The sequence below is a fragment of the Phyllobates terribilis genome, unplaced genomic scaffold (assembly GCF_046119375.1).
Source record: "Phyllobates terribilis strain yellow unplaced genomic scaffold, ASM4611937v1 Scaffold_3__8_contigs__length_932513732, whole genome shotgun sequence".
Classification (NCBI taxonomy): Eukaryota; Metazoa; Chordata; class Amphibia; order Anura; family Dendrobatidae; genus Phyllobates; species Phyllobates terribilis.
In genome coordinates, this window is record NW_027362763.1 from 768,815,141 (window position 1) to 768,827,532 (window position 12,392).

The 12,392-nt window shown below is 42.1% G+C and overlaps 1 protein-coding gene across 4 annotated transcripts in view; it reads left to right on the forward strand.

Moving 5' to 3' along the window:
* PAK5 (p21 (RAC1) activated kinase 5) overlaps positions 1 to 12,392 on the forward strand; it is a 220,977-nt gene that overhangs the window by 97,249 nt on the left and 111,336 nt on the right. For 3 of the 4 annotated variants that reach the window (XM_073672236.1, XM_073672240.1, XM_073672239.1), the window contains exon 3: positions 5,722 to 5,757. The exons of the other annotated variant lie outside the window; for it this stretch is intronic. In XM_073672236.1, the coding sequence (XP_073528337.1) occupies positions 5,722 to 5,757 (36 nt within the window). The remainder of the gene's footprint in view (positions 1 to 5,721; positions 5,758 to 12,392) is intronic. 4 annotated transcript variants of the gene reach the window in all.

Consider the following 12,392-nt stretch of genomic DNA (forward strand, 5'->3'; position numbering starts at 1 on the left):
CGTGAAGCATTGAGGAGGAGGTGTGATGGTGTGGGGGTGCTTTGCTGGTGACACTGTTGGGGATTTATTAAAAATTGAAGGCATACTGAACCAGCATGGCTACCACAGCATCTTGCAGCGGCATGCTATTCCATCCGGTTTGCATTTATTTTTCAACAGGACAATGACCCCAAACACACCTCCAGGCTGTGTAAGGGCTATTTGACCAAGAAGGAGAGTGATGGGGTGCTACGCCGGATGACCTGGCCTCCACAGTCACCAGACCTGAACCCAATCGAGATGGTTTGGGGTGAGCTGGACCGCAGAGTGAAGGCAAAAGGGCCAACAAGTGCTAAGCATCTCTAGGAACTCTTTCAAGATTGTTGGAAGACCATTTCCGGTGACTACCTCTTGAAGCTCATCAAGAGAATGCCAAGAGTGTACAAAGCAGTCATCAAAGCAAAAGGTGGCTACTTTGAAGAACCTAGAATATAAGACATATTTTCAGTTGTTTCACACTTTTTTGTTAAGTATATAATTCCACATGTGTTAATTCATAGTTTTGATGCCTTCAGTGTGAATGTACTATTTTCATAGTCATGAAATTACAGAAAAATCTTTAAATGAGAAGGTGTGTCCAAACTTTTGGTCTGTACTGTATATATATCTCTCAGTCACGTGATAAGGTAATCTATTGTAGCATAATAGCTACAGAGTAACTGGGGTGCAGGGAATGCGCCGCAGCACATATATGTCACTGTATCATAAGATTCATTGATCACACAGTCAGTGATTAAATGGACTACAAACAATATATATGGCAGCATCCCTGAATAAGATCCCAGAGATGAGTGTGGCGTCCACCCCGACACGCGTTTTGGTAAATACCTTCGTCAGTGGTGAATTTACAACACCAATTAACTACAATGAAATTTCAACACCAAGGAGGGAAAATCGTGGAGTAGTGGAAATCCCAGGATCGATAGACATGTCAATTATATGCACATGATGGAAAAATGGAAACAAAATTTGCAAAATATATATATTTTTTTCAAGCACTGAGTATCTTGTGGAACTAACCACAGATCTTCTGTGGATATAGACTTATGCAAATCCTTCTGTATCTTCATGTTATTCCAGACAGATTCAATGATATTGTGATCTGGGCTCTGTGGGGGCCATATCATCACTTGTAGGACTCCTTGTTCTTTTCTGTGATAACGATAGTACTTAATGACATTGGCTTTTTGTTTTGGGCTTTGTGTGAAATTATGTCCAATTTGCCTTTTTTTCTCAATTTTTTTTATGTTGTTCCAATACACACAAAGGAAATGTGTATAACAAAACACGTGCAATTGCAATAATTTTCTGGGAGAAATAGTTTCTTTTCTGGAAGAATTTCAAGAGTGCCAACACTTTCGGCCATGACTGTACATTTTATGATGTGCACTTGTAGCACTTTATTTACCTATTATGCCATAACAGATATCCTCCTTATATTATATGCAGCTATATGGCCTGTAAATAAATATATTGTATCTATACATTTATACCATTTGCAGATGTCACTGTTTTTCATTGTTTTGATTTATTGTTTGTGCGCCTGTCTTCTATATTGTCACTGCACACCTACTTGTGTTTTCAATAAAGTTTTTTATTATCTTCATATGACCATTTTTTGGGTTTTCTTTTGTTGGTTCTACCTTTTGCTAAAGGAACACTATTAGATCACAACATATGTAATGTGTTTACGTTTTTAAATATTTCACTATAGGAATCCATTCTTGGCCACCGGCCATATCTCTGTTGCTGAGTGTTGGTGCATGTTCGCTTGTCGTGTCCATCCCTAATAATCTGCTGCTGGTGCATTCGACCAACTGTGGTGCCTTCACTTCAAGCCATGTTTTGTGCCAGTGCTCGATGAGACATTTATTCTTCATATTGATGTAATAGGAGAGATTCTCTAAGGATGATCCAGACAGAACTGCACTTTGTTGGAGTTCTATCATCTTCTAAATACATTGATTAAAAAAGTAGTCCTAGGAAAGATAACAGCATGTATATTTAACATTTATATATACTGTACATTGTCTGGAGCAAAGTGCAATAGTAGTGTAATAAGTATTTGTTGTATTGCAGCAATTGCATGGTCTAGCTGCATTCTTCAGAATATACAGTGCTGGAAAGTATACTATGGAAGGATGAAGATTGCCAAGTGTATAGATATAAAGGGACTGTATGAGACTAGACAAAAATGTATATTTTTCCAGAAACAGCGCCACACTTGCCAATAGGGTTTGGTATAGGCCCCTTATTTTACTGTCATACATCTTCTTTACATGAGGTTTCCGGGATATAACATGATTGGCTATCTTTAGGTAAAGCCACCATATGTGACCACTTAGGGTTCTGTGGGCTACACATTGATAACCAGTACCAGATAAAGTACCGAATACAGCTTCACATGTAACGTATGAGGCTGTGACGCTCACTGTGCTGAAGGAGACACAGGGCCCCAAAAAGACCCCATTACAGTTCCCAGTGATGGACTCCAATGATCACTCATTGAAGGTCTATACTAAGGATAGGCTATCAGTGTTAACTAGGAAAACCTACTTTAAACTAGCCATCTGTGCTCTGGTCAGTAAAACTGATAGAGTGTATGGACCTATAGCTGCTATGTCTAGGGTAACAAGGATCATGTTTAAAGAAATGGAAGTTATGGAATTTATGAGATAATGTAAAAATTGGTTCCTACTAGATATCATTGTAGGGATTGTCTAGCATTAAAGGAAAAAATATTTTGCCTTTTTTTCACAAACAGCATCTGGTGATGCGGCTCCATTTACTTAAATCTGCTAAGTTGCAATAACAGAAACAGCCGATAGTGGCGCTGTTTATGGAGAAAAAGCAAAATGTTTTGTTTTTTTAAATCCTACCTAATCCTTTTGTTTTAAATATATATGTCATCCTTAAGAGCTGTTTGCTTTCATTTATCTTTATTGAATGATGTAATGTCATAAACACAAATGCCAGGAAAGTGCTAAATAAGGTCATTATAATTATATTGCTAAGTTGATTTAAAGGGGCTTACAAGAAGTAGAAAAAAATGAATAACTAAACTAAATGATACTTTAAATAAGTCCCTAAATACTTTTAATTAGCATTTAAAGCTTGTTCTGTCTAGGGAGATCTTATTACACTGACAGAAACCTGTCCTAGAATGATAACAGGACACCTGCCTGTGAGCATGTGCAGTAGGAAGCTCCACTGCTGTGATCTGGAGATTCTTATATCCTGTATAGTTATTCAGATAGACAGGGTAGACAGCAATATGAGCAGTGTGAGCTCAGCACCCCTTGTATCTCCAGTATTAGATCAGATAGACATGGAGGACAGCAGTGTGAACAGCCTCTTCTTACCTCAGCACCCTGGTATCTCTAGTATTAGACCAGATAGACAGGGTAGACACCAGTATGAGCTCAGCACCCCTTGTATCTCCAGTATTAAATCAGATAGACATGATGGACAACAGTGTGAGCAGCCTCTTCTTACTTCAGCACCCCTGGTATTTCCCATATTAGATCTGTAAGACAGGGTGGACAGCAGTGTCTTCTTATCTCTGTACCCTTGGATTGTTTAGTATTAGATCAGTTACACTGGGGCAAACAGCAGTCAGAGCGGCTTTTTCTTACCTCAGCACAATTGGTATCTCCAGTATTAGATATGATAGACATGGTGGACATAAGTTACACAGAGTGGACAACCGTGTGAGTACAATCTTTTTACCTCAGCACCCCTGGTATCTCCAGTATTCAATGGATAAGGTGGACTGCAATGTGAGCAGCCTCATCTTACCTCAGCACCCCTTGTATCTCCTGTATTAGACCAGTTAGACAGTGTGGACATCAGTATGAGCAACCTCTTCTTTCTTCAACACTCCTGGTATTTCCACTATTAGATCAGAATACATGACAGACAGCAGTGTGAGTAGCCTCTTATTACCTGAGCACCCGTGATATCTCTAGTATTAGATCAGGTTGAAAGGGTGTACAGCAGTGTGAGCAGGCTCTTCTTACCTCGGCACCCCTGATGTTTCCAGTATTAGATTAGATAGACAAGGAGGACAGCAATATGAGTAGTCTTTTCTTACCTCAGCATCCCTGGTATCTCAAGTCCGATAGACAGGGTTGGTACCAGTGTGAGCAGCCATTTCTTATCAACACCACTGATATCTCCAGTATTAGATGAAAGGCAGGGTGAACAGCAGTGTAAGCAGCCTCTTCTTACCTCAGCACCACTGATGTCTCCAGTATTAGATCAGATAGACAAGGTGGACAGAAGTGTGAGCAGCCTCTCTTAACTCAGCACCCCTGGTATCTCTAGTATTAGATCAGATAGAAAGGGTGTACAGCAGTGTGAGCAGGCTCTTCTTACCTCGGCACCCCTGATGTTGCCAGTATTAGATTAGATAGACAGGGAGGACAGCAATACGAGTAGTCTCTTCTTACCTCAGCACCCCTGGTATCTCAAGTCCAATAGACAGGGTGACCAGCAATCTGAGCACCCATTTCTTACCTCAGCACCACTGATATCTCCAGTATTACATGAAAGGCAGGGTTAACAGCAGTGTAAGCAGCCTCTTCTTACCTCAGCACTCCTGGTATCTCCAGTATTAGATCAGAATACCCATGGGGGCATATCTTCCTATGTATGAAGGATGGGAGTGGGCTTCTCATGTTTCTGTTAGTATAACAAGAGACTAGCCACTTTAATTGTATAATGATTATGGTACTTCCCATGACAAAATGAGTGTGATTTTCTAATTAAAGGTATTTGGGAATGTACTTCTAATTTCAATTTTTTTAGTCATTAATTTTTTTAATTCTTGAAAAATCCCGTTTAGGTAACCAGTACAGAGGAGCATGGATCTCCCAGGATTGCTAGTCCTCTCCAGTTGTCCTCACGAGACTTCTTCTACTCTTCCTTGTATGAATGAATGTTTGTGTATCCTCCTGTATGTAGATAATTACAGGCTATTACATTTTTGGGTTATACCACAAACAACATTTATCACCTACCCACTGATCACTAAAACAGATGTTCTGTGTCCCTGGTGTAAATGGAGCGGTAGTGCACATGTTTAACCACTGCCCCATTCCTTCCTATGGCTCTATGGGAGCAATAGTGCGCATTCTGTGACCACCACTTCCATAGATTGCAAATCCATTTGTCCTACCGCTCTATTGACACCGGGGACACGGGACGGTTGGGGGCCCCAGCGGTCAGACCCCCAGATCATAAATTCATGGACTAACCAGTGGATAGCAGATAAATGTTGTTGGTGGTACAACCCTTTAACCTTTGATGTTGATTTATTCCTCGTTGGTTTCTGTCCCCATCCTGACCACTGCTTAGTGAATCTCTCAAAATGTTTGTTTCTATGTCTTCATGTTATCAGTTAGGCATTTTCTTTCATGCGCTGACCTCACATTATTACATGGGATTTACACTTAACACAATATTCATCAAAAAATCCTCAATAATGCCCAAGTCAGATCTTGAACCTTGAGTCGTTCTGATATGGCCGTCTTGTAGATGAATGTTCCGCTTTTTCAGTTTGTGTCTTTATAAATCCTAAAACGGGAGGGCTACAATGACTTAACATAGTCTATAGACATATATACACCTTTTCTATTCATAGTCTATGCTGATGTATGTGTATAATCTTTTCACCTTCAGAGCCCCATAAAACTGGAACGGGAAGCTTCAGCCAAGGTAGGCAACACATCCGTATCATATGAAACCTAATGTCTAATATTAAAGGGGAAGTATCATTTTTTCTTTAACAACTCTTGATTTTGTGCAATTATTAAAATGTTTAAATTTCTGTAAGTATTGTTTTTTTGTAAGTCACTGCTAACAGGAGCAGAGGTATAATTAATATTTATAAGGTCACTAAAAGGTGTTGTCCACTGTTAGAAAAGTTTTTCTATAAGTTCTGTTAGTAGTAAAAAACAATGTTGTGGTTTACTTACACTCCCCAGGTCCACCATTGAATCTCTGCCGCTGCTCCTGAAGTCTGTTGTTACATTGACATCACTGCAGACAATATCTGAGCTCAGCTTCTCTGTTGATGTAGAGGACTCGAGCCCCCGTGCTTAGCTATTGCCTGCAGCACTGTCAATGTGATGTCACCAGAATCAGCACCAGAGACTCAATACTGGACCTGGGGAGAGTGAGTAAAATACTTTGTTTTTGTCTACTACTAACGGAGCTTATAGGAAACTTTTCTGAAAGGGGACAAACTTTTTAAAGGGAATATGTTATCAACTTTTACCCGCCTAAAATACTAAAGTGCCTTGTAAATCTTGAAAATACAAAATAATGGATACATGTATTTCTCCAAAGTGCAGCACCTATATTTCCTTGATTGACAGCTCTTTTCCATAGCCTTTGGCTGGCAGAGATCTGTCAATCAAGGAGAGGCAGGTGGCATCAGATGGGGGGTTAGGAAGAAGACAGATGCATTTGCCATTGGGCCATTCAAAATGCACTGCTAGCCTCTTTAGCAAATACATTGAGAACTGGATGTCACAGCAATGGAGCAATGCTTTTGGCACCTACGGGAATCTATAACCTCTTCTTTTCAAGACCTTCACAACCATCTATTCTGTTGGGTGTTGATGACAGATTCACTATTTGGAAAGGGCTGTCCTTAACATTATGACCCTGTAATAGTAGTGATGTACAATATAAGTCCCGGTAATCACTAACACATAAAAAGCCCAGCATTGGGCTTTTATTCGGATTTTGCAGCCAGGGAAACATTCAACATTTCATCTTTGTAGTCATTGGTGCTATGAGCATCTGGCCCTGGTGGCCTATTGGAGTTTAGCCCCTGGTGGCCTATTGGAGTTTAGCCCCTGGTGGCCTATTGGAGTTTAGCCCCTGGTGGCCTATTGGAGTTTAGCCCCTGGTGGCCTATTGGAGTTTAGCCCCTGGTGGCCTATTGGAGTTTAGCCTCTGGTGGCCTATTGTAATTAAGCCCCTGGTGGCCTATTGTAATTAAGCCCCTGGTGGCCTATTGGAGTTTAGCCCCTGGTGGCCAATTGGAGTTTAGCCTCTGGTGGCCAATTGGAGTTTAGCCCCTGGAGGCCTAGTGGAGTTTAGCCCCTGGAGGCCTAGTGGAGTTTAGCCCCTGGTGGCCTAGTGGAGTTTAGCCCCTGGTGGCCTAGTGGAGTTTAGCACCTGGTGGCCTAGTGGAGTTTAGCCCCTGGTGGCCTAGTGGAGTTTAGCACCTGGTGGCCTAGTGGAGTTTAGCCCCTGGTGGCCTAGTGGAGTTTAGACCCTGGTGGCCTAGTGGAGTTTAGCACCTGGTGGCCTAGTGGAGTTTAGCACCTGGTGGCCTAGTGGAGTTTAGCCCCTGGTGGCCTAGTGGAGTTTAGCACCTAGTGGCCTAGTGGAGTTTAGCCCCTGGTGGCCTAGTGGAGTTTAGCCCCTGGTGGCCTAGTGGAGTTTAGTTTCTGGTTTATTACAGTAGCTTTTCAGTCCAGTATGTCACATGACATAATCATGGTTATTATGCCTGGTGGCCTATCTAACTAGAACCCAAACTATAAAGTAGCCTTCTACTAAGTACAGTCAGTGTTTTATATTAGATGATGACATTTCATGTACAAATAACAATCATACAAAGGCCTTTGAGGACCCTCACATTTTTCTTTTTACGCTTGTAATTTTTCATCCCCTTGTTACAAGAGCCATCACTTATTTACTCTTCAGTTGACATAGCCATATGAGGTTTTTTTTTTTTTTTGTGGGAAGAGTTAGTTTTGAATGACACCATTCATTTTACCATATAATGTACTGAAAAGTGGGTAAAAAATTCCAAGGTGAGTGAAATGGTAAAAAAAAAAATTTGTTTTTAGGTTTTAGCTTTACAGCATTCATTTTGCTGTAAAAGTGACATGGCAGTAGGATTGTCCAGGTCAGAACGATTATGGCAACACTAAACATATAAGGCTTTTTGATATGTTAATGGTTAAACAAAAATCAGAACTTTGTTTAAAAAGATTGTTTGTGCTGCCAATTTCCGAGTCCCATAAAAACGTAAATTCTGATGTTTAGATATTTTTCAAAAATTTATTTTCATCTTTTAATGTACAATTTAAATTATTGCAATTTTTTTAAAGATTAGGCTTTTTTTGGACACAATGATACCAAATATGTTTTTTTTAATGTTTTCGTTTTTTAATTTCTTTATTTGTAAAAGAGGTGATTTTAACTTTTATGTTTATTTAGTTTTCTTATATTTGTAAAACATATACATTTTTTTATTTTTACTTTATTTTATAGTCCCCCCTAGGAAACTTGAACGTGTGATCGATTGATCTCTTATACTGTATACAGCAATACAAGTATACACTCAGCCTAACACAGCGGGGAAGCAGCTGTCAATCTACATGATGTCAGCAATGACAACCCATCATCGGAGCAGAGCAGAAAAAAGGAACTACTCTGTCAACATGATGTCGCAGGAAGTGGGATAATGGACGCCAGGAGCGGTCCGTGACCGCTCCGAGGCCGGATAGTTTGTCTCATTGCAGAACAGGCAGTAAGTTATCAACTGCCAATAAGTGCTGAGCTCAATAGAAAAATAAAAATTAAAGGGGTTCACCAGGATCAAGTCTGCAATTACTCAGCGTAACTTCAGACTCATGAATCCTCACAGCGCGTACAGTGCATGCTGTCAGGATTTTCTGGTGTCAAGGGCAGTCCATTTGCATGCTTCCGGCCACATTCCAACTAGACGTGTCTGGCCTCACACAATTCACTTGTATTGAACGAGGCCGCGCACAGCTAGTCGGCTGGCATCGGAGAATCCTCACAGTGCGCACAGTGCTAGAAGGCTGGCATTGGAGAATCCTCACAGTGCGCACAGTGCTAGTCGGTTGGCATCAGAGAATCCACACAGTGCGCACAGTGCTAGACGGCTGGCATCGGAGAATCCTCACAGTGCGCACAGTGCTAGTCAGCTGGCATCGGAGAATCCTCACAGTGCGCACAGTGCTAGTCGGCTGGCATCGGAGACTCCTCACAGTGCGCACAGTGCTAGACGGCTGGCATCAGAGAATCCTCACAGTGCTAGACGGCTGACATCGGAGAATCCTCACAGTGCGCACAGTGCTGGTTGGCTGACATCGGAGAATCCTCACAGTGCGCACAGTGCTAGTCGGCTGGCATCAGAGAATCCTCACAATGCGGACAGTGCTAGACGACTGGCATCGGAGAATCCTCACAGTGCGCACAGTGCTAGACGGCTGGCATCGGAGAATCCTCACAGTGCGCACACTGCTAGACGGCTGGCATCGGAGAATCCTCACAGTGCGCACAGTGCTAGTCGGCTGGCATCGGAGAATCCTCATAGTGTGCACTGTGCTAGACGGCTGACATCGGAGAATCCTCACAGTGCACACAGTGCTAGACGGCTGGCATCGGAGAATCCTCACAGTGCTAGTCGGCTGGCATCGGAGAATCCTCATGGTGTGCACTGTGCACTCTGTGAGAATTCACAAGTCTGTAGTTGAACCCCAATCCTGAACAACCCCTTTAAGTCTCAGATGACCCCTTTAAACAATTGCAGTGGTTTCCTAATATACTTGCAAAGGCTGCAGTGCTATGTATTTGTTACAGCAATTGCTCTTGCCTGTTCACTTTCCCACATATTTACAGGAAATTTGTCATTTATTTAATTTTATTTATATTGGATAGACTTCAGAATATAGTTGATAATGTGTTTATTTTTTAATTTAGCTATTGATTTTATATACATAAAGCTTTACTTAGAGGTACGCACACTCTTCCTTCCTGTACTTCCCGTTTAGTCAGTACAGCAGCTGTATGAGGCTGAAATGAGGGTCAGTAAACTGAATGAGCTCTGATAGACTTTACAGTCTCCGGGAAGTATGGCAGGCAGCATATACCCTATGGACCAGGGAGTTATCTGTGGGTCTAGTGTTGCCTCGAACAGTAAAACAATCGCGCAGTCACTAACCCTCCTGCCGCCTGTGATAATGAGATGATGCTCCTCATCCTGTGCCTGTGTGCACAGCAAAGGAGACAAGTGAGCTGTGGAAACCAAGAATAACGCTCTAGTGGTCTGTGTGAGAACTGCAAGATTTTAATATTAAAATAATATAATACCAAAAATGTTTAAAAAATATGTCCACAATAAAAACACGATAGAGGACCTTTCAACAAATTTTTTATGTTGAGCTGAACACACGATTTAATTGTGGGTGCCGAGTGGAATAAAACATTTTTTTTTTTTTTTTTTCATTTCGCTTTGACAATCAAATATTTGCCATTTAATAAGTTAACTATAGTTAAAGGGGTATTCCCATAGTAGGTGTAATAATAATATTAGCAAATATCTTCAATTATAAATGTAGTATAGTTCTTCTGATTACCAATGTTGCTTACCCCATATGCAGGGCATTGCAGTAGCTAGGTATCCATGGTTACAACCACTAACATTTAACTGTCACTATATGAATGGTTGTAACCATGGATACCTAAGGTACTGCAATGCCCTGCATATGGGGTAAGCGACATTGGTAATCAGAAGAACTATACTACATATGTAATTGGAGATATTTGCTATTATTATTATTATACCTACTACTTATTGGGGTAGGATCTTGGAGATAGGAATATCCAAGTGGGCGTTATTAGATATTTTTCGACAAGGGAGTGTACTTCTGCCTCCTTTATGACACTGACTAATCATAAGCAGGCAGCAACATAGAAGTGCAGAAGGACCTGTGATGATGTCACCAAGGACCACATGACTTGAGTCCTCAAGTCCTGCCGGCCTGAATAAGCACTGAAGATACATTACACAGCACAGAAGTTGTTGAAATATTAATTGGAGTTAAGGAACTTGTCCAGTACTTTATCTCCCCCCCCCCCCAATGTATCCCCCTGGGGCCCCTAAGGCTGTGTGCCCACTATGCGTTTTTCTAGCATTTTTGCCGTGGAATTTCCGCAGCGAAAACGCTTAAAAAACGCTTGGTAATATATACCCCATGGTCACCAATGATAATCAGTATGTGAAATTTCCGCTGCGGATTATCATTGCGGAAAAATACACAGCATGTCCATTAATTTTGCGGACACGCAGCGTAATTTCCGCCATTGACTTGCATTGAAACTCTTGATATCCGCATCACTACATGTGCGAATATTAAGTGATTCTATGTGTGGATGGTACTCGGGTGTGGAGTAGAGGAGACTCTCCTCCAGACCCGGGTATCATAGTACCTGTTAAAAAAAAGAATTTAAAATAAAAAAATAAACCTTATACTCACCTTCTGATGTCCCCCGGTCTTTTCTCCGCTGCGTCCGGTCTCTTGTACGGCTCGTGGTGGTGTGAAAGGACCTTCCATGACGTCATTTAGTCATGTGACAGGTCACGCGACCGCTGACGTCATGAAAAGTCCTTTCACACCACCGCGAGCTATTGGGGAGACCGGATGCAACGGAGAAAAGACCGGGGGCCATCAAAAGGTGAGTATAAGGTTTTTTTGGTTGTTTTTTTTTACCATTAATATTCTTTTTTTCAACTATTAACTTGGTCACACTATATAAATCCATGCCGGTTGCATGGATTTATATAGTGTGACCAAGCTGTCAAGCACTTTCCAAGTGATGCTAAAATCGCTTGGAAAAGCGCTTTACAACCCGCATGCGGAAATGCATGTGAAGAACGCTTCTACCTGGCAGGAAAAATGCATGTAAAATCCGCATTCGTTTTTCCTGCCAGGGAGATGCAGAAAAAATCAGCAGCATTTCTTCATCGTGGGCACTTAGCCTAAGACTTTTTGTAAATACCTTACGTTGCTGATAATGCCTGTGAGAGGCGACTAGTGAGGCGTGACTCAGCGCTGGGGTCCCCGCGGTGGCTGCTTGGTTGTGGGCAGGGTTAGCCCCCTCGTCACACCCAGCATCCACCGCAGGCTTTCTCAATGAATGGGGAGAGGCAGAGCGCGCAGTGGATGCCGGGTGTGACGCAGCGAATAACCCCACCCACTGCCCAGCATCCACCGGGGAACCAGGAAGAAAAAGACCCCCTGGCCGCTCACAGGCATCACATGACCCCCGGCTGCTGCCAGCACTTGTCGTGACATCAGTTGATGTCAGAGCCGGATGCAGCCGGGGGTCATGTGATGCCTGTGAGCGGCCAGTGATATCTGCAACGTAAGGTATTTACAAAAATCCTTAGGGGCCCCGAGGGGATACATTGGGGGGGGGGGTAATATAAAGTACTGGACAACCCCTTTAATAGCTCCACACTCCTGTGCTGTATATCATCAGTGCTTACTTAGGCTGCACACTCTGATTGGCGGGAC